This window comes from Sinocyclocheilus grahami, unplaced genomic scaffold, assembly GCF_001515645.1.
Source record: "Sinocyclocheilus grahami isolate Dianchi unplaced genomic scaffold, SAMN03320097.WGS_v1.1 scaffold1141.1, whole genome shotgun sequence".
NCBI lineage: Eukaryota > Metazoa > Chordata > Actinopteri > Cypriniformes > Cyprinidae > Sinocyclocheilus > Sinocyclocheilus grahami.
Window position 1 is genome coordinate 244,717 of NW_015506320.1, and position 22,625 is coordinate 267,341.

The window sequence follows — 22,625 nt, forward strand, 5'->3', positions numbered from 1 at the left end:
TCAAATTGAATTTTCAGCATCATTACTCCAGTCTTCAGTGTCACACGATCCTTCAGAAATCATTCAAATAAATCAATTTAAAACACACACACATTTCCTATTATTATCAAAACAGTGTGCTGCTTAATATTTTTAGAAATCATAATACAGTATTTTTTTCAAGATTCTTTGTTGAATAGAAAGAAGGCATTTATTTCAAATAATCGTTTGTAACATTATAACGGTCTTTACTGTCACTTGACCGATTGAATGCATCCTTGATTAATAAAAGTATAAATTTCTTGTATATAATCATAGATAAAAATACAGATATATTTATAATATTGTGTACAAATAATGCACTATTTTGTTACATACATCACATAAAGAACCAAAAGTATTAATTCCTTAAATAAAAACGTACTGATTTCTTAATGACTTCTCGATGCATGAATCGATGTATACAATTATGAAATCAAAGAACCTGCTTTTCAGATTGGATCACTGGTCATAAGAGATGCATGCTAATACTGAGATTTGTATTCAATATTTCAGCCCTCTTTTCTTTTACGCTATAACTGGTGATTACTCATTCACTCTTCTACTGCAAATTTCCTACGGTGGTCCAGGATGAGCACGTGTCCAAAGCGGCTGAACGCTTCTGTATACACTCCTGTTAACAAGTGCAGCACCTGAGGGGCAGTATGACTGATTTTTTTTCTAATCTTTTCAGGTCATGCTCAGCCAGTCATAGCCTTAAACCTTCAGAGGGAACACACTTTAATGTTCCCGCTATTCCTAGACTGAAAGAGCCTATTTATGGTTTATTATTCAAGTTATTAATTGTTTTCAAAATGTGAACTGCTTTGTACAAAATGACCAATACTCTAAATAGACATTTTTGAAAATGTAACTTTTTACTCAAAATAGAAATATTATATAGATAATATAATTTAAATTGCACTATATTGTATATATAACCCAAAAGTTCACATCCGCATTTGTAAAGGCCTCCAATCAGCTGTAAAAACAGTAAAATTGAAGATGGAAACTTCTGCCAGAGGGAGGTCGTGTCTCTTTGAGGACAGGACTAATCGAATAGACTAATGTCAGCCCAATGTGAGATCTCAGCAGAGACTGAAATGAATAGTGCGGTTTCTCCTGTGCCTCAGGGAGAGCTGCTCAATGAGGGTCATTTTCTACCGTTCAGCTGATGCGGGTTAAAATCATTGTTATTGCTGAGATGCCCAGATCAGCTCTTTGGATCATTTTACCATTTTTAACAAACTAGAGGAACATCCGGTGGATTAATTCCAATGCAATGGACCCCTAGGTACATTTCAATAATGCTTTGGGTTTTTAAGTGATGTCAGTAATTATTTCAGGCTCATTTATATTATACATGTAAAAAATTAATAATAAAAAGAAATAATAATAATATGCCTGTAATATAAGTAGGCATTTCTGGAAAAGAGTACATCAGACTTTCACCTAAATGTTCTGGTCAAAATCATTTGTTAAATTAGCCATTTGTGCAAAGAATTAATACAAAAGTAATAATAATAATAATTATTATTTTTATTCATGAATTATGTATATAATGTGTTGTCACATTTTGTCACATTTTATATATATGTATGTATATATACATATAATATTTCTATACTACATATGTATATGTGTGTGTGTGTATGTATTATAGTGTATATATGCCATTGGCAATAGAATAATATAATATAATAATAATAATAATAAAAGAAAAAAATATTTATGTAAAAATTATGTATGTATGTATATTATATTATATTATATTATTGCCATTATTTACGCAATGGCAATATTATTATTATATTATATTATTTTATTGCCATTATTTACTCAATGGCATATATACACTATAATGTAAATAATTGATTATATTAAGTAAATAATTAATAACACTATATATATATATATATACACTGTATATGCACCATTGTGTAAATAATTAATAATTATATTTACTTCATATCAATTAATTATTTACATTATAGTGTAAATCAATAAGATATACACAGCAGTATGACAAACAGACTACTGTTAATTACATATATACATAGATATATTATTTACACAATGCCAATACCTCAATCAACTGTATTGAAAGTTTGCTTATACCTTAATAACTAATATCCTCAAGTTAATGTTTATGTTTTGATTGTGAGTGTAATATTTTATTCAATATATTAAGCTTAATATTAGATTTTTTTATCCAACATATTAAGACGTGTGTTATAAAAACATGAGTATGTACTGCACGATAGGAACGTCTCATTATTCCATTCAGAATTGGTCAACATAAACAGATTTCTCTAACAGCACAAACCTCCCTTTGAACTTAACATTCTGGCAAAACCCTTTCTTTGAAAATAAAAGTTAGCATTTTTCAAATTCGCCTCTTATTTTGTAGTTCTTAGATGCTGACTTAATGCTTTGTGTCTCTGGAGACTCATCAGAGTTACATTGGGATGCAGAGCAAAGCTCCAACACTTGCCTTTAAGCAGAAGAGAGCCTGTCACCCCATCAGCCCACTGTTTGATGCCGTGCCAAGAGAAATCACGTGGACAGAACGCCAGGCACAAATGAAACATGAATATGTATGACTTAATCCAACCACTGCATGTCTGTGCATCTGTGTGAAGCGATTTCAAGTTTTTTATTCTTGTAGCAGATTACTTTTTGCATACTTTATTATTACATTTGCATATTATTGTGTAACTAAGTAAATAATGGTAAATCAACAGTTATTCATTTGTCTGATACATCCAAATTCTACATGTATTTGCAGAATGGCAAGATTCCAGCTGAAATCGGACTTGATATTGGATTTCTTTTTCCACATTTGGCCTCATTAAGGTACGCTAAACTTCACAGAGATTGCGTTACTCAAGTATAAAGAGCAATGCTGCGGCCCGCTGTGACATCACACGGGATGTGTACTTTAAATCAGCATTATAAAATATACAGCTTAAGCCTCTCATGAGACTAACCCATCTCTCTACCCCTGCTGTTTCACTTTTATAAATCCTAAAGCTCAACAAAACATATCATGTGATTCAAAAAGTATTCAAATGCCACTTTACAATGAACACTAATACTTCCTATTGCAAATAAACCCTTTGCATGTTTAGTGGTGCAGAAATGTAATCCTTGTGTTGAAAGAAATGGAAAAATAATCATTGCAAGTCATCAGGGAGTGTTTTTCTAGTAAGCAGAAGGTTAGCAAGCAAAAGCAATTTAACCGTGAAGCCTGGTGTCAATAGTCAATCAACATTTTTTTTTTTTTAATGGAAAAGTTTATCTAACCGTTAGACAAAATATATAAAAAATATAGCATATGTGTTTTTGTTGAGTATCATATTTGATACATCATCAGGCTTTTATGGCTTATATAATATATAATATAATGAGAATATGGAGCTCATATTCTTACATTTTATTCAGAGGCCCAAACTGGGCATTAAATATGCAATTTGTTGCAGTTGCTGATATTTATATGGCCAAAAAATAAGTTGAAATTCTGATACTTTATAATGTAAATCAACTTTATAACAGTAAAGCAGATTACTTTCATAAAATGCATATAAATATCAGTTGTTATCTCCTAATAATGCGTCTTGTAAATTCTTTTTGATAAAAACTCTAGTTTTTATTGTGGAGGGCAAAACATATAATACAATGATGATTGAGAGATGAACAAATAAACATTCCTCAAAAGTTTGACGTATCATATTTGATACTCACATTATAGCATGATTTTTCTCAAATGAATGTATGGATAAACAAGTAAAGTTGCTTCAGTGTTCCTCTTAAAATATTACTAACAATATGAAAGTTATTCTTATGTTTACTTAATAAAAATCTGTAAAGAAGGGGATGTTTTTAAAATGATACTAAAAGCCCTTTTACTTGATAAAATAATGATAATAAAGTATTAACTATCAATTAGATGACAGAAGGCATTTAGTAGACTCTGTACAACAGGATTTTTAGAAAAGTAATGATCATATTGATAATTAAAATGCCTTTTAGAAGATATTCACATGTGATACAGTAGACTTTATATGGTTAAAGTAAACTTCTAAAAGGAGTAGTACAGCACATTGGCATTGGGTTTCATTCCATATATAGTCAATTTTCTGTAATCTTTAGAGTAGTCTACTTCTTAAATTGGTTTAGTGAATTTAATAAGAAGGCCATACATTTTTAAACAGCGTTTTCATTATTAATACATTTCAGTCCTTCACTAAACCTTGACGAGCACTGGGCTGAGCTTGTGCCTGCATCTACAAGCAGAAATCCACTTCACAGACCACCTGTGTGAGAAATACATGCCACACTGAGTGGAAACTGAAGGGCAACCTGCCCTGACAGGACTCCAGGAATCCTGTTTATCTGCTACTTGCATGTATAATTTTCTTCTGGTGCAGCTTTGCAGATGACGTGGAAATAGCCACTCTGCATGATGACAGGAGTGTGGAGCCTGATGCTCAGCGTGAGAACATGAGTAGCATAGCAGCAGGTGGAGAAGATGACGGTAGATGAGGTTAATGCTTCCAGATGCTTCTTTCTCAGCCTGAAAAATAGAGCCTTATCGACTTTCTTAAAGGCAGTAGGAACACATACAGTTGAAAGGTTACAGATAGGGTTGAAAAAGGTTGTGTATATCATGTAAATCTACATTTTTTGTTCAAGAACACTTAGAAGTGGACTTCAGGCAATGAAAATGATAATACAGTTCCTTTTAAGAGTTCAGAAGGTCACAGTGATGTCTTTTCCAGAAACCTATGAAGAAAAGCACCAAGAAAATTGTTATAGGCTACTCTTACTTATCTCTTTCTGCTTGCATTTCAACCTCTCATGGCCTGGCTAAGCGCTTTAGCAAACCATTGCCTAGCAACTCAGCTCAGCTGAATGCAATGTCCTCTCTACCAAGGACTGCGCTTTAAAACGCATTTGAATTATAAAATAGACATTTTAAAAGGAAGAATTGTGCCATTATATGTGAACGGACCAGGTATTTAGTCACAGCATTACAAAATAAAATAAACAGGCTACTATATATTTTATTAAAGCCCCTGTTTAGAAAAAAAAAGTCCATTACAATGTACTTGAAATAAATATGAACTTATATAATATAAAGTATTTAATAAAGCTAAACTTATTTTATTTCAGGTAGTTTAACATTTTAGTTTAGTTTTAGTTTTGCACAATCATTTACTTTTACATAATAAAAAAAAATTGTTTAACACAATGTACTAAAATAATTAAACTGAAATAAAAATTCCTAACATAAAATAAAAATTAAAAAATCCTATGAAATAAAAAAAAAAACTTTTTTTTTTTTAAATTTTAAACTGGCTGAACATCGCTAGTCTTACTGTGAATGATTCATTGTTGAATGGTATTCAAAAAAAAAAAGTTAGACATTTTTTGAGAAAAAAATGTGTAAGCCCGTGTATTAGTGATTTATGTGAACCCCTTCAATGATTATTTATTCATATTTCCATCCAACACTCTGCAGTCAAATAATCTGTGTGTTTCATGAACTGTAGCATTTTCTTCTTTGTGTTCTCGTTCTAATTTGCAGTGTATTATTTCTTTTGCATTTCTCATTTTCTTTTAGATGATGCATTTCTCAGTGTGGTTCCTAACTTAACAATCATTTACTTTTACATAATAAAAAAAAATTGTTTAACACAATGTACTAAAATAATTAAACTGAAATAAAAATTCCTAACATAAAATAAAAATTAAAAAATCCTATGAAATAAAAAAAAATATATTTTTTTTATTTTAAACTGGCTGAACATCGCTAGTCTTACTGTGAATGATTCATTGTTGAATGGTATTCCAAAAAAAAAAAGTTAGACATTTTTTGAGAAAAAAATGTGTAAGCCCGTGTATTAGTGATTTATGTGAACCCCTTCAATGATTATTTATTCATATTTCCATCCAACACTCTGCAGTCAAATAATCTGTGTGTTTCATGAACTGTAGCATTTTCTTCTTTGTGTTCTCGTTCTAATTTGCAGTGTATTATTTCTTTTGCATTTCTCATTTTCTTTTAGATGATGCATTTCTCAGTGTGGTTCCTAACTTATTGTAAAAGAGGAACTAAAGTGTGGCAAGGCAACGTTTTTGCCAGCATTGTGCAGTCAGTCATATTTAATTGAGCCCTGGAGGAAGTTGGACTATAAGAGCATTTCCATTAGCTTTTTTTGCCAAACATAGATTAAGTGTAAAAAAAAAGTGTATCAAATTAAGTTTTGTTTTTTGGTTTAAACCTCTTATTTCTAGAGAGATTTTGCACATGATAGTTGCCTATCTACAAATGCTACACTTTTGTTGTGCCTCTGAGGTGGGCTAATTTAGCATTTTATATAATAATCTTGGCTCCTATGAGACTAGCTAACTCCAATACGAGCATAATCAACACCAACAACACAACCAAAGCAACGCAGGGGTATTATGTGTCTTGAAACGGAGTTCTATCCATGGGCTGTACTATGCAAGGCTAGTTGGAGAATAACAATAGCAGGCCGTTTGTCACTTGTCTTTTGTGACAGTACCTGCTCTCCCAGGTGATTCATTCCTTCCTTGGACCATATTTTTCAGCCATCTCAGGCGAAAGTGGCAGAGAATAATGAAAATAGTTGGACTATAAGAGCATTTCCATTAGCTTTTTTTGCCAAACATAGATTAAGTGTAAAAAAAAAAGTGTATCAAATTAAGTTTAGTTTTTTTGTTTTTTTGGTTTAAACCTCTTATTTCTAGAGAGATTTTGCACATGATAGTTGCCTATCTACAAATGCTACACTTTTGTTGTGCCTCTGAGGTGGGTTAATTTAGCATTTTATATAATAATCTTGGCTCCTATGAGACTAGCTAACTCCAATACGAGCATAATCAACACCAACAACACAACCAAAGCAACGCAGGGGTATTATGTGTCTTGAAACGGAGTTCTATCCATGGGCTGTACTATGCAAGGCTAGTTGGAGAATAACAATAGCAGGCCGTTTGTCACTTGTCTTTTGTGACAGTACCTGCTCTCCCAGGTGATTCATTCCTTCCTTGGACCATATTTTTCAGCCATCTCAGGCGAAAGTGGCAGAGAATAATGAAAAAGATTGTGCGGCCTTCATATTTCTACAAACTTTGCAGTTCCTGCGCAATATTGGTTGTACAGAGTATATAAAAATGTCTTAAAGGATTCATCCAAAAATGAAAATTTGCTGAAAATCTAATTGAAAACCCTCAGGCCAGTTTGTTTCTTCATCAGAACAGATTTGGAGAAATGTAGCATTAAATCACTTGCTCACCAACGGATCCACTGCAGTGAATGGGTGCCGTCAGAATGAGAGTCCAAACAGCTGTTAAAAACATCACAATAATCCACAAGTAACCCAGACGTCTTCAGTCAATCAATTACCATCTTGTGAAGTGAAAAGCTGCATGTCTGTAATAAACAAATCCATCAAGGCAATTTACATCAAACCATTGTTTTTGCCAAAATATAATTCATAATCTATAAAAATGCTTCCTCCGGTGAAAAAGTCCATCCCCTGTTGTCCTCTCACATCAAAATCCACCAACATATTTGTTCAGAACTGTTTTGGCTTGTAAATGGTGCTTGATCTGTGCATATTTCTCTCCTGATTCAGATCAGACGTTTTTTTTCCCCCGTCTTGATGTGTTTATCACAAACATACATTTCGCTTCATAAGACATAAATTGGTGGACTGGAGTCATGTGGATTACTTGTGAAGCATTGTGATGTTTTCATCAGCTGTTTGGACTCTCATTCTGACGGCACCCATTCACTGATGAGCAAGTGATGTAATGCTAAATTTCTCCAAATCTGTTCTGATGAAAAAACAAACTCCTCTACATCTTAGATGGCCTGCGGGTGAGTTAATGTTCAGCAAATTTTTGGGTGAAGTATTCCTTTAAATAAAACAGCAGTCATGCCACTGTTTGCATGTTGAGAAATGCTTGTAATATTAGTTTGTGTGCGACAAAATATCCTTATTGTAAATCAAATTATTATGCACTACTACAGCATAAGAGTGCTCATACACAGTAAGGCCCACATGTATTTTAATTTTCAAAGCGTGATCATTGGCTCCTGAATTTCAGATGCCTCAAGGCTGCGTACAGACTTTTTAAATATCCTGCTCATTATACTAGGAGAGATTTTTAATAGATGTTGTCCACACTGGATTGTAAAGAAATACATGAGCAGATTGTAACCATGGCACGTGTGCTAAGCTGTGAACCACAACTAGCATGAAAATAGTAAAGTGCTTTCTTCAGACAACACTTTGCTTAATTTCTGCGGAGCGTCTGTTTTCTGTATATTATTATTATTATTAAAACCCTTTTTTTTCTTAGTTGATGAATATTCAAGTTGAACTGTGTTACTTGAGTTTAAATATAATTTTGCTGAAAAGCTTATATAGTTTCATGACATATTCCATATGCATTTGGGGCATGTTATCACAAAATGTGTGCTAAAAAAAAACACCTCTCCAAAGAACTGTATTTGTATTTATTTATTTAGGCCTATTTATTTATTTATTTATACTGTAGCATATATTGTTTGTAAATAAAATGACTTTTGTTTTTAAATAACCTTGACAAATATTAACTGGCTTTAAAGCGTGACGACTAGCCCATGTGATTTACATCAAATAGTACAAAAACGAACAATTGTTAAATATAATATAATATAATTTCATGATTTTTTTTATTTGTTATTCATCCTCGGTACCCTTCACACCAACGGTTTAGCTACACACGCTTAAAGTAAAATACTTTCAAGCACGAACACAATCAGAAACAAAAATGGAATGATATTTTATTTTAGGTCCTGTCCACCCACCTACTGGGACAGCTACTTTTTCAACGACTTTCGCATTACATCACATCCAAAAGAAAAGAGCAGGAGGCGGAGATGAAAGGAACCGTGACCGACGGAACTGACGTCACTGGCATAATGTAAACTGTTGAGATGATCCATGGTAACAGACTCAGTGCAGCAACAGCGCTCGCACCGCATCCGACAGAAATGCCTCGAACCTGGGTCGCACCTGCACCGGCTCTCGCTTCTTACAAACGTGTTAGACGCGCCGTCGGCCTTTTAAACGCGACGCACCTGCCGGGCATCCAAAACATTTGATGTATGCCTTCTACAAATCTTCTGTCAGTTCACAAGAAGCAAGGAAAGCAGCGAAATGTGCGGTTGAACTGCTGCTCGTCTCAGCGCTTTCGCTTACTGTTTCTAATACGAGCAGATGAGTTTAATCCGGATGAAATAATGACTCTTGTGGATTAACGCCTTCATTGTCACTCTAGTTTTTGCTTTATCGGGATCACCTGCCTTTACCATTTGCCATTACAGTCTGTATATAACAGCCACAGTAATATAATATCGTGAAGATGGCGACTGGAGCGGGCTGGCAGCATTACTACAACCCCGCTGGCAGCACTTCGACGGGGAAATATAACAGCACCTCCACTTCTACATCCACCAGCACGTCTGGGTTAACCCTCGAATACACGCAGGACCTCCATCTGAAGATGAGCAAGAAGATTGCACAGCTGACCAAGGTAATTTTGTGCGCGTTTTGGGGATGCGTAATGCCATGGGTGCTGTTTGAGCGATGCGCATTGGAGGTGCCACCGGAGACCCCTATCCAAATTACAACAGGCTGGCCTGCTATCCGGATTAACCCTAGAATACATAATGGGGTTAAAATGACCAGAAGGGGTGGACATTTTTATTAATCAAAACATTTAATTTCGTGATATGCCATGTGTATTTCACAAAAAGGTTGTATGAAAGTCTCACCAAAATCGTCATATTTCTTGGTTATCAAAAGGAATAAGAAGCTATATATTGAATTAAAATGTAAACATGAAAACGAATTCAAAATAATAATAAAAACTGCGATAGTATCTCAATGATATTAAAATAACACTTGGTTATAGGATCAGAAAAATATGGTCAATATTATTTCATATATAAATAAACTTTAATAAAATAATTTTGTTTGTACTGGCTTAATCTTAATACTTGGCCTAATACAGTACAGTACCAGTCACATCTGACTGATTAATATCCGAAAGACATTAAAAAAAAAAATACTGACAAATATTGTTCGTATGGGCCTGGCCCATAAGTGTGCGGCAAGCATGTGTACTCTTTAAATACTGTTTAAAAAGCATCCCTCTGTGCATCTCAAGAGGTTGAGGGAAGCCCGGGGTTTGCAGAGTGACTTGAAAAGGTATTTTAATTTATTAACATTTTTGGACACTACATCATTTCCACAATGAGAATTGAAAGTGATAATAATGAATGAGGGGGTGTGTCCAAATGTCCGACTGGTGCTGTTCCCTCAAAAGGAAGCAGTGCAAAATCTGCCCTAAATCCATTTTGTGTAAAATGTGCTGGTCCTGTCTACAAGGATCATAGCTATATAATCTGCAAAGCCTGCTAGGCAAATTTGTATTTCTCACATAAACGCATTAGTTATAGCTGAATTTGATCTATGAACCCAGTACGGGTTGTTTTGAACCCCTTTATGTGCTCCTGTGGTTTCTGGGACATGTGTTCTTCGGTTAAAGCTTGCTTCAATTCAGTTTGTATATGCTTAATGTCATCATACCTTTTTATTTTTTGGTTATTTTTTAGTAATAATTTGTCTTCCTGAAAATATCTGCACTGATCATACTTCATCCTCAGGTTGGACATTCACTTGCGTAAAATTGTGTATGTTATATTTGTGGTTTAATCTGTGAATATTATCAACACCTGCTGTTTAGTATAATCCTCTTAGCCTGACTGAGATATGGGAATGGCATGTTTCCAAGCCTGCTTCAGCTATTAATTTTCAGGTATTAGAGCCAGGGTTCCCACACTCATGGACAACCTGGAAATATCAGCGTTGAGTTTGCAAACCTGGAAATTTCTATAGTGAATATACATTTTTTTTAAATAAAATATTTCATGAGCTAGATATGAATGGTGTGTAGAGCTAAACTTGTTTAAGAGCCATAGTGATGTTCAGTTTGTGAGACAATCATTGTTCTGAGTTGGTTCTTTTGTAATGAATTGGTGAAACCGGTTTACAGAATGGTGCGATTCATTTGTTGATATAATGATTGAATCTCTATAGTGTCTGATTTGAAGATTAGTATTATCGAGATAATACATACACATACACAAAGCCTCTATTTTGTGGAAGGTCATCAGGTTTTATTGTACGCCAATTGCTTTTTTGAGTTGGCTCTTTTGTAGTGAATTGGTCAGATTAGATCTCAGAATGATTCATTAGCGAATCTGTCTTATTGTTTGTTAATATAATTACTGGATCTGTACAAGTGCCTGCTTTGAAGGTTAGTATGAAAAAACAAAAAATTTTAATATACCGTCTTCACAATACCCAAAGCCTCGCTCTATTACATGGGAGGAAAATAGATATGAGTTGCTTGCTTCTCTTGTAAAGAATTGATTCAACTGGTTCACAAAATTGTCAGAATGATTTATTAGCAAAATTGTCTTGAATCGTTTATTGATATAATTACTGGACTAGACCTCTATAAGTGTCTGCATTTGAAGATTAGTATTATAGAGCAATCAAATATAATGTCTTCACCCAAAGCCTCTAATCTGTGCAAGATTGTTGATTTTTATTGTGAGCCAGTTGTTCTTATGAATTGGTTCTTTCATAATGAATTGACTGAACTGGTTCACAAAATAGTCAGAATGATTCATGGCAAATATGTCTTTGAGTTATTTGTTGATATAATCACTATAAGTGCCTGCTTGGAAGATTAGTATTACAGAGAAATCAAATGTAATGTCTTCACATAACCACAGCCTCTATTCTGTGGAAGGTTGTCAATTTTATTGTGTTTTGTAATGTACTTGTAGAAGCAAGGTTCAGGCAAGCCTTGATCTGTGTTTGTTGTCTAACCATAAGTAAAGAAACTGGATCAGGAATACAAAGTGAGCAACAAAATACATATTTTATTGAACCTGAGTCTTAACATTCATGTGTGTGACTTCATTTTCCTTGCATCATAAATTACCATACAATTATTAAGTTCAGTCACAACCTCCAGAAGATCTGCTGGTTTATGACTGCCGTTCTTGCACATGCACAGTGACGCTGACTGAAGTTCATTCGTCCTTAGGGAGCTCGGGTTGCGCCTCATAAATGAGATTACACTGCTTTGGCTGAGTATTGATGTACCTGTCAGACTGTCATTAAACATGGACACCTGGGTCATTGCTTTTAAAGGATATGCGAGGCATGAAGAGTTGATGTGTCATCAAAAAAGTGCACAGAGGATTTTAGAATTTATGATATTTACATCACATTACAGTTCTTTGTGCTTTGTACTGGATATTTAGCCCATCCATAGGTGTCATCTGTTTGTTGGTTGAGAAATGTTTTACTCAAAAATGAAAATGCTGTCATCATTTACTCTCCTTCATGTCGTTCCACACTTGTATGACTTTTTCTTCATTTTATTTAATTAAATTTTTTTTCCCATACAAAGAAAGTCAAAGTGGTCCTGTAATACAGTATGTGTGGTCTACTTGGCTTTCAAAGTATATTTGTGTTTTCTTCCTCCAAACACATAAAAATATACTTTGAAAGTAAATTAAAATGATGACCATAAAGAAAATCAAATAAAATTTAAATACAGTAAAAGTTAAATCAATCAATCAGTCAATTTGGATACAAAACTTTGCATAGTTTTCATATTGTGCTATTGGATAAACCTTTTGCATTTTTGTGTGAAATGCACAAGGCAATTGAAATGACACTGAAAATGACAACTCAATGTAAATTTAAAAGAATAGTTCACTCAAAAATGAAAATTCGGTCATCATTTACTCACCATGTCATTCCAAATCTGTTTGACTTTCTTTATTTTCTGGTTTGCCCTTACAAAAAAAGTCCAATGTCATTTGGATCCCTTGACTTTCACAATATCTTTTTTGTTTGTTTGTTTGTTTGTTTTCTAAATTAAGAAAGAAAGTAAAATGATGATCACTTTCATCTTTGGATGAACAATTACTTTACTTGTTGATACAAAACTTTGCCAAGTTTGCACTGTTATCCTAATGTGTCCAATAGCATTTTTCAAAGTTTTGATATATAAGCATTTTTGCATTTTTGTGTGATATGCAGTAGTGCTGGGCGGTATACCGGTTCATACCGAATATGTTTATTTTTGTTATGATATCAATTTTTTAAATACTGCAATACGTATGCTGCTTAAACAACGTTCAGAACGCGACACTGTTTGAAAGGGGTCCCTTTTCACTGTTGCACTGTGGTGAGGGCACAGCTGAATGTGTTACTAAGCGTGAAAGTTCAGAAACTGAAGCTGTAGAACTAATAGAACGTGATGACACAGAAGAACTCATCCACAAAATCCACTGCCCCCTGCCATCAGCTCCACCGTCTCACACACACACGCGCGCGACTTTAGCACTAGATTTAGCAACTTTCAGACCCTTTTAGCTGCTTTTTTCTATAGAATATTCATACTGACAAACCTAGTGACTTTTTTGGATAAACCTTAGCTATGGTTCAGTTGGAAGATTTCACCAGTGCTGTCCCACGAACGCGACGTCTGACTTTCCCGCAGAAGTGTCACCTCTCTCTGCGTCTGTTCTGTGCAGTGAGCCGCAGAGATGCAGCGCATTCAGTTGGCCGCACCGCAGCCGACTCGCCAATAAATGAGTACAAAACAGCGTTTCCTAGCACCTGTCGCTTACTGATTGTTTGGAATTATAAATATGAGCGTAGTTCGTCTGTTAATATCACATGCACTTTTTTGTTTGTTGTTTTTTTTTAGTTTGTTACTCAGATGCAGGCAGTGCGCTGCATTAGACAAAAAAGTAATATAGCCAAAACACCCCCATAGCCACTCTTTAGTGTAGATGCATGTAGATTTTATCAGACGATGCCGCGATTATAAATGAGTGACTCCTGGTTAACATGTATTAAAAGGGGTCGTGTTTAGTCACTATTTAGTGTGGTATTTTTTAACAATATTCACTCATCATGACAGTAAAATAGGGCATTCTAAGTCAATATACTGCAGTATTTCCTCTCAATCAGTAGAAAATATGGTTAACACCAGGTCATGCATGAAAAAAAAAAATACCGTCATGTGTCTTGCTCAAGTTTTATGCAGCTGGTTTGAGTAAAGCTGTAATGAGACCCCAAGATCCTGACTGCACAGTGTTTTAAGATACAAGTTTATCATTTTTATGTTTTCAACATTTTCTGCCTTCCACAGTTAAGTGCATTGTTAGTGCATTAGGACTTTGTCAGCCACTTCCTCATGTGGTGCTCAACGTAATTCGATAGACTCATAAAGCTGAAACCAGTCTCCCTGACTGGCCTTTTTCTCTTTGGTTATGGGTTACCTTGGCATCCACACTTCCCAGTCTCCAGATGGGCCCAGTCTGGATCTCACGGCCTCCTGATGGGTATCAATAAACTCCAGAAGCATCACGTCGCAATTAATTTACCCCCTACAGATTGTTTGTGTGAAAACATTTGATGCTTCTCACACAAATGCTCTTTCAGTAGCTGGCCTTCTGAGCTTTTTATATCTAATTATCTTTACTGAGCCGTTGAAGCCGTCTCTGTCAGTCTTTACTGTCTTTCTTACTGGTTGTTTAGTCTTTTTGTATCTGTATGCTTTAGGAGATTGAAGTGTTTTGTGGATGTTAACAAAAAATGGTTGGCATTCGTTTTGTCATTCTATAAATTAGATTTTAATGGCCCATATTAGGGCTGCACGATTAATCGAATGCGATTGTCATGCGCATTTTGTTAGTAAAGCCGGTTCTGTAACCAGCAGGAAATAATCATCACGTGCTTTCAGATGGAGCAGCATTTACTACACATAGCCGTAGTTCACTGACAAGTTACGCAAAAAAATCGCAGACGATTTTATTGCACGATTATGAAATCGAAGAAATCGTTTGCGATAATGACAGCTGTTTGCATAGCTTCTCAGTGAACTACGGCTCTGTGAAGTAAATGCTGCTTCATCTGAAAGCATGTGAAAATACCAATATTAAAAATAACATATTTTTACTCCAAACTCACTTCATAATGTCAGTCGAGTGTTTAAAATAAATCCTTCTGTGAGATGATGTGGCTTCTTACACAGAATAAGGCACGCAACATATTTCATAGTATTTAAGCAGTGATAAAGGCATTACATTATAAATATACTTTATTTTAATGAAAATTAGAATAATAAGAACTCCGATAAACCGTATATTGCCGTAGTCGTGTGTTTATTAGTCACGTTGAATCAATGAAAGCAGTTGAATCTTCTGTTTATTCAGCTGCAGCAATAGGCATTTTCTGGGTTTCTTCTGCGAGGCATATTTGGAGTTTCAGCGTGAGAGCGCCCTCTGGCCTTTGGATGGAGGTTTACTGCTGATCACAGAACCGTGCTTCACTGAAAGATACGCATGACAATCGCAGCTTCTGTCGAATCGCGATCTCGATTCCATTCCGATTTATCGTGCAGCCCTAGCCCATATACATTTGAGTGAATCTGCAAGATAAGACATAAAATTGCATTTTGCTTTTCATTTTGCGCCCCTGATTTAAGCTATTGCACAAAACAAAATAACTTTGTTGATTTTTGTTATATTATAAATTTAAGCAAGGGGGGTTATAAACTTAGGGTTTACAAACTCACTTAACTGTATAAATATTACATTTTAATGGCCCATACTTTGTATATTGGCCATACATATACAAATATAAGGATTCACTACTATTTTAAATGTGGCTGTAGTAAAGAAATATTCCCCAATCTACTCTGTACAATTGTCAAACCAGTATAATTTTTTTTTAAATGTTGCCCTAAGTGAGGATTTTAAATCAAGCTGCTATGCAGACTTACAGAATAATCTGTATTATTAGAGAATAATGTAGCCATTGAAAATCAATAAATCTAATTAGAAATACATAACACAGCTATGATTCGCCAGTTGAGACAAAAGTAGTTCAAGCTTGGCTTTATCCCTTGGATATATATTGCGTCAAACCATTACTGAGAAGTATTCTTGTATGTTATGTAACATAATTACATTATATTCACACTAAAGCTTATGCAAGATTGAAGGCCACGTTATAAAGTCTAAAGTATGACTGAGTTGCCATAGGGACGCATAAATGGGTCATTCTCTTTTAATTAAGTTTTCTATCCTGTAACGTTGTCTTAAAAGAAAATGTTCCTCATAAACTTCAGTTCCTTCAAATGACCAAATTAGCATGTGATTGTTGTGGGTTATAACAGCAGGTGCTTCTGTTCCATGTAGCCTGGCATGTGAAGTCAGTTGTAACCTCTTGAATCACGGCATGAGAGGAGGATGTGCGTGTCATAATCCAGGGGTTAATATGATTCTTGCGTTATCTAGGGAGGCGCAGGCCGCCTGCCACACGGCAGATGGTGGAAGCCCAGGGCACAAGGGCTTAGGTGCAATAGTGAATGTGAGGACTATAACAATATTTCCTTTCGGGAACAGCTTGCTTACTCTGATAGCACAAAGAAATGGTGCTGCACGCTTACAGTAGCTTATAAAAACACTAAGCAGCCTTGTTGGGAAATTGTAGCCTTATTACTATGTTAATTCCCTATGCCACCCTGGTAGAAAATCAAGACTGGAGACTTTTTTGAATGTGTATTTTCTTTAGTTAATAAGCATGCAGCATACATAATTACTACCTCCACTGCAAAACTTAGACATTCACTTCTTAATGCGGGAGTTTGTACATGGAATGACACACCAATAGGTTTATTCTGCCTGAGAAGAAATCTTTTTTGTTTGTTTGTTTGCTCAGAATCCCATTTCCTGAATGTTTCACCTTTGGATGCAGAATATCTTTCTCCTAGTAGCTTGTTATATGCAATTTGAGGAGAAAGTGGAGTAAAAAAGAGCCACCTGTCAAGACCAAACCATAATTCAGTCATATTATCCTTCACAGAACAGTTTTTGGATTTGCATTATTGCTGGTCTGACCTCATTAAGTTAAGCATGCACCTTATGTACAAAATTAATTGAAAACATTTATTTTAGCAAAATTGTGAATGTCATAAATTGAGAGGCTACTTGACAATATAATCAGACATTCATCATAACCATGTGCAGATGGCTTATCTGTAATTTAATTTGTCTATGTATGTATTTATGTGTGTGTATACATAAATGTATATTATATTTAATATTTTGAAAAATCATGTTTAATTAGTCAATTATATTGTTATTATTTTATAGAATTTATTTATAATTATATTATGTATTTATGAAAATATTCAATTACATTTTTCTATTACATTCATATTTTTCAGTTGTAATTATATTCCTTTTGCTGCCATTGTGTTAAAATATTTGACTGTAGAATGCCATGATTGATCACAATCAATTATTTATGTTCTTAAACATGTAGAACTGACACAATTAGATTTTTCTCATTCTAGTGACATGACAGATGTTTTAGTTGGATATGTTTACTAGTATTTATACAAAGCATCTGTTGTGCCATTAGAATATCTAGATGATTTGTGACTATTAGACAGTTAAATGTGGTGGTACAGTTTGGAAATGGGTTTCACACTCCTTTGATGAGAACTCTGATCAATCATGGGTTCACAGCGCAGGTCAGAAAACACAGAGAACATTAAAGCAATGTTCACTCATGTGTGATCAGACAGTTCTCTCCCTCACACACTTACATTCACGCCGGGCGATATAATCATTGGCGATAATCCACTGAAAGCATGGATCTTTAACCTGCATCTACATCATTGAGCAACCTTCAATATTAAAATGCTTGTGTTTTCATGCCAGCGGACGGTTAAATAACAGCTGTGATCCACTTCAAAGGATATGAAATGGGTGTTTTTGCACAGTCTGATTCTGAAGTGTATCTCCAGTCTTGCCTTTGAGTCTCATGGTAATTTATGCCCTTCTGAGCATCCAGAATACTCTGCTGTATATTTTAACCCTCATGTGTATTAGCTTGAAAACTATTTTACATTTTAACATGTAAAGAAATAATTCAACCAAATGCTGAACATAAACTCACTCCCTGGCCATCCAAGATCTAGATAGGTTCATTTCTTCATCAGAACAGATTTGTAGAAATGTAGTATTGCATCACTTGCTCACCAATGGATCCTCATCAGTGAATGGGTGCCGTCAGAATGAGTCCAAACAGCTGATAAAATGTAATCCACAGGACTCCAGTCCATCAGTTAATGTCTTGTGAAACAAAAATCTCTTTTCTAAAAAAAAACAAAAAACTAATTGATCTTTAAGATGTTTTACATCTTTAAACCATTGCTTCCATCTGAAACATGAGTCCTCTATCCATAATATTGCTTTCTTTAGTAAAAAGTGGTCTCATCTGAAATTAAGGAGAGAAATATGCAGAGATCAAACACCGTTTACAAGCCGAAACTGTTCTAAATTAATATGTCGGTGGATTTTGATGTAAAAGGACAACAGAGGGTGAACCTTTTCTCATGTTTTTATCAGCTGTTTGGACTCTTATTCTGATGGCACCCATTCACTGCAGAGGATCAATTGGTGAGCAAGTGATGCTAAATTTCTCTAAATCTGTTTTGATTATTAGACTGGATTCTAATTACATTTCTAAATAACTATTATTATATTATACTTTTAATGTCATAACATAACAGTAAATCCAATCTTTACAGAACTCTGCTTTTAGTTTTTCAGTCATTTGACTTTTTTTTCGCATGCAGATAAAATCATTTGCATTCTCCATGGTCGCTTGTTAAATTCATTGTTTGTCAAATGTGTGCACACAGTGCATGCACATACACGCAGATACACTGCTCACTTTTTATTCAAATTGGTATTCGGAGCACTCAGACGTTTACCACACCAACAACATTGTCCCACTTGTACAACACATAGAAAAAATGCATTAGTGTGGGCAGCAAGATAATATAAAAAAAATCTATATCTCTGCCAGAGCAATAGACACTCTGGGTTTTATTTCTGTGCTGGGAAAGGCCTGGGGGATAAAGACGCTGTGTATGCATTATTGTAGCAGGTCAGTGCTGACAGGAGAGGGAGGCTATGCTCCCTAAAGCCTTGCGCTGGTGGGGCCCTGCTGTCTTCTCTGCCCAGCCCCTTCTGTCATCACCCTCGTCGGGATAAACAGTCGCTGAAAACAGCCATGGAGGGCGGGGGAAAACTGAAGATAAAAGAATGTTTTCATCTTTTTTTCCCACTCCTGGCAGCACAAATTTGTTTTGAGTTCTTTATACAGTGTGTTGTTGTGCAGAGTTTTGTTGAGGGTTCTCTCACCTCAGTCAGACCCCCGACTGATTGGCAAGGCCCAGTGGACCGCAGACTTCACATTTCATTCATCTGAGCCATCTGACAGATTTCCTGCCTTTCTTTTTATATGCAGACTTCTCTTCCCCTGTGCAAGTTTTGACAGTGGTAGAAAATTTCCAGTTAGGATTGAGGGACCCAATATGTCTTGTCTTTCACATCAGAAAGTGCTAAAAATTGTTGACTTCAAGACCTCACACTTTCAGATCATCAACCGCCTCCATCTTTCTCTCTTGTTCAGAATCAGAATCAGAATCAGAAAGAGCTTTATTGCCAAGTATGTTTGCACATACAAGGAATTTGTTATAGTGTCACAAGCTTCCAGTACACGGAGACAACAACAACACACAGATAATAAAAATGAGATGTGAATAAAATACACATGCATAAATATAAACCACAAAAAAAGAATAATTTGTATGTACAGGTGTGGTATAGATGGAATAGGAATAGGAATAGAATAAAATAAAATAAGTTGTAGGGATGTACTAGGGTTTAGGGTGATAAATAATTATAAGGTTATTGCGCATACTGTACTTAAATTGCACAATGGGAGAACATTAAATGTTCATGAGGTAGATTGCCTGGGGAAAGAAACTGTTCTTGTGCCTGGCTGTCCTGGTATTCTGTGCTCTGTAACGTCGACCAGATGGCAAAAGTTCAAAAAGGAGATGGCTTGGATGTGATGGATCCAGAGTGATTTTTTTGAGCCCTTTTCCTCACTCTGGATGTATACAGTCAATACAGTTCTTGGAGGGTAGGCAGGGGGGCACCAATAATCCTTTCAGCAGTCCGAACCGTTCTCTGTAGTCTGTTAAATGAGTCCTGGTAGGGATGCACATGTCTTCACAGAAACTGATATATGATGTTACAGATTCTGTGAGCTCGTCCAGATCGTTGGTGGCTGCTTCAAAAACACTCCAATCAGTGCAGTCGAAACAGGCTTGCAATGCCTGCTCTGTTTTGTTGGTCCCCCTCTTTACAGATTTTTCTACAGGTTTAGCAGATTTAAGTTTATGCCTGTAGGTCGGTATAAGATGAACCAGGCAGTGGTCAGAGAGTCCTACAGCTGCTCTGGGGACCGAGCGATATGCATCCTTTATTGTGGAGTAACAATGGTCCAGTATACTACTGTCTCTGGTGGGACATGTAATATGCTGTCTGTATTTTGGCAGTTCACGGGAAAGATTTGCTTTATTAAAGTCCCCGAGAATGATTAAAACAGAGTCCGGGTGTTGTTGTTCTGTGTCTGTGATCAGATCAGCGAGTTTCTGTAAAGCTGAGCTCACGTGTGCTTGCGGAGGGATGTAAATACTCACGAGAATGAACAAGTGAATCTCCCGCGGCGAATAGAACGACTTACAGTTAATGAAAAGCGCTTCTAGATCGGAACAGCACATCTTCTTTAATGCTGTAACATCTGTACACCACCTTTCGTTGATGTAAAAACATGTCCTGCCGCCGCGCGCTTTCCCCATTGATTCTGCGATCTGATCTGCTCTAAACAGCTGAAAGCCCGATCTGATCTGCTCTAAACAGCTGAAAGCCCGGGAGACTCAACGCGCTGTCCAGAATGGCGTCATTCAGCCAGGTTTCCGTGAAACACAGAGCAGCAGAGTGTGAAAAATCCTTATTATTCCGGGAGAGCAGAAGAAGTTTGTCCGTTTTGTTGGGTAGAGAGTGGAGATTCGCCATATGGATGCTCGGCAACGGCGTTCTGAATCCGCGCTTCCTGAGCTTCACGAGCATGCCGGCTCTCTTCCCCGTCTGCGCGTCCTGAAACGTTTGATCAACGCAGCAGCTCCGCCGACTACAACGTTCAGCAAAACGTCCGAATAAACGAAATCCGGTAGAAGATTGTGTGGTGTGTTCTGCCGAATGTTCAGCAGCTCATCCCTGGTAAAACTGATCGTGTTTGAGAAACAAAAAACAGGAAAAACGAACAAAAACAGTACAAACACTGGAGAGCCAAACACTGAGGCTGCCGTCTACGGCGCCATCGCATGTCCCGCCATTCTGTCACTCCATTTTTTTGTCTTTTTTATCAAAATCCACATACAGTACCTTATCGTTCAGTTTTTGAAAGAAGTCTCTTATGCTCACCAAGGCTGCATTTACTGTATTTATTCAAAATACTATAAAAATTGTACTATTGTGAAATATTAGTGCAGTTACAAATGACTGTTTTCTATTTGAATATACTTTAAAATGTAATTTATTCCTGCTATGCAAAGCTGAATTTTCATCAGCCATCACTCCAGTCTTCTGTGTCACATGATCCCTCAGAAATCATTCTAATATGCTAATTTTACTGAAGAAGAACATTTATTATTTTCATCAATGTTGAAAACAGTTGGATGGAATTTTTTGTAACATTATAAATGTCTTTACTGTCACTTTTGATCAATTTAAAGCATCAAAAGAATAAAGAATTCGTAAAAATAAAAAGTAATTATTAATAATTAAACTTGACTTGTTAATTGACTAGCTTAATTTTTGAGCTAATATTGAGCTAATAGCCTATTTTTCTTCCAATTCTGAGTTTACATCTCACAATTCTGTTTTTTCCCCTCACAAAATAATAAACAAGGTTACACTTTATTTTGATAGTCTACTTTAGACATTCTACTAACTACACTGAACAAAATTATAAACTCAACACTTTTGTTTTTGCCGCCATTTTTCATGAGCTGAACTCAAAGATCTAAGACTTTTTCTATGTACGCAAAAGGCCTGTTTCTCTCAGATTTTGTTCACAAATCTGTCTAAATCTGTGTTAGTGAGCACTTCTCCTTTGCCGAGATAATTCATCCACCTCACAGGTGTGGCATATCAAGATGCTGATTAGACAGCAGGATTATTGCACAGGTGTGCCTTAGGCTGGCCACAATAAAAGGCCACTCTAAAATGTGCAGTTTTACTGTATTGCGGGGTCCGAAAACCAGTCAGTATCTGGTGTGACCACCATTTGCCTCACGCATAGAGTTGATCAGGTTGTTGATTGTGTCCTGTGAAATGTTGGTCCACTCCGCTTCAATGGCTGTGCGATGTTGCTGGATATTGGCAGGAACTGGAACACGCTGTCGTATACGCCGATCCAGAGCATCCCAAACATGCTCAATGGGTGACATGTCCGGTGAGTATGCTGGCCATGCAAGAACTGGGATGTTTT

At 35.8% G+C, this 22,625-nt stretch overlaps 1 protein-coding gene across 1 annotated transcript in view; it reads left to right on the top strand.

Moving 5' to 3' along the window:
• Positions 1 to 9,038: 9,038 nt before the first annotated feature.
• LOC107567288 (protein FAM184A-like) overlaps positions 9,039 to 22,625 on the top strand; it is a 77,918-nt gene continuing 64,331 nt past the window's right edge. Inside the window, exon 1 of the mRNA XM_016252943.1 lies at positions 9,039 to 9,633. Coding sequence (XP_016108429.1) covers positions 9,463 to 9,633 — 171 coding nt within the window. The 5' untranslated portion in view covers positions 9,039 to 9,462. The remainder of the gene's footprint in view (positions 9,634 to 22,625) is intronic.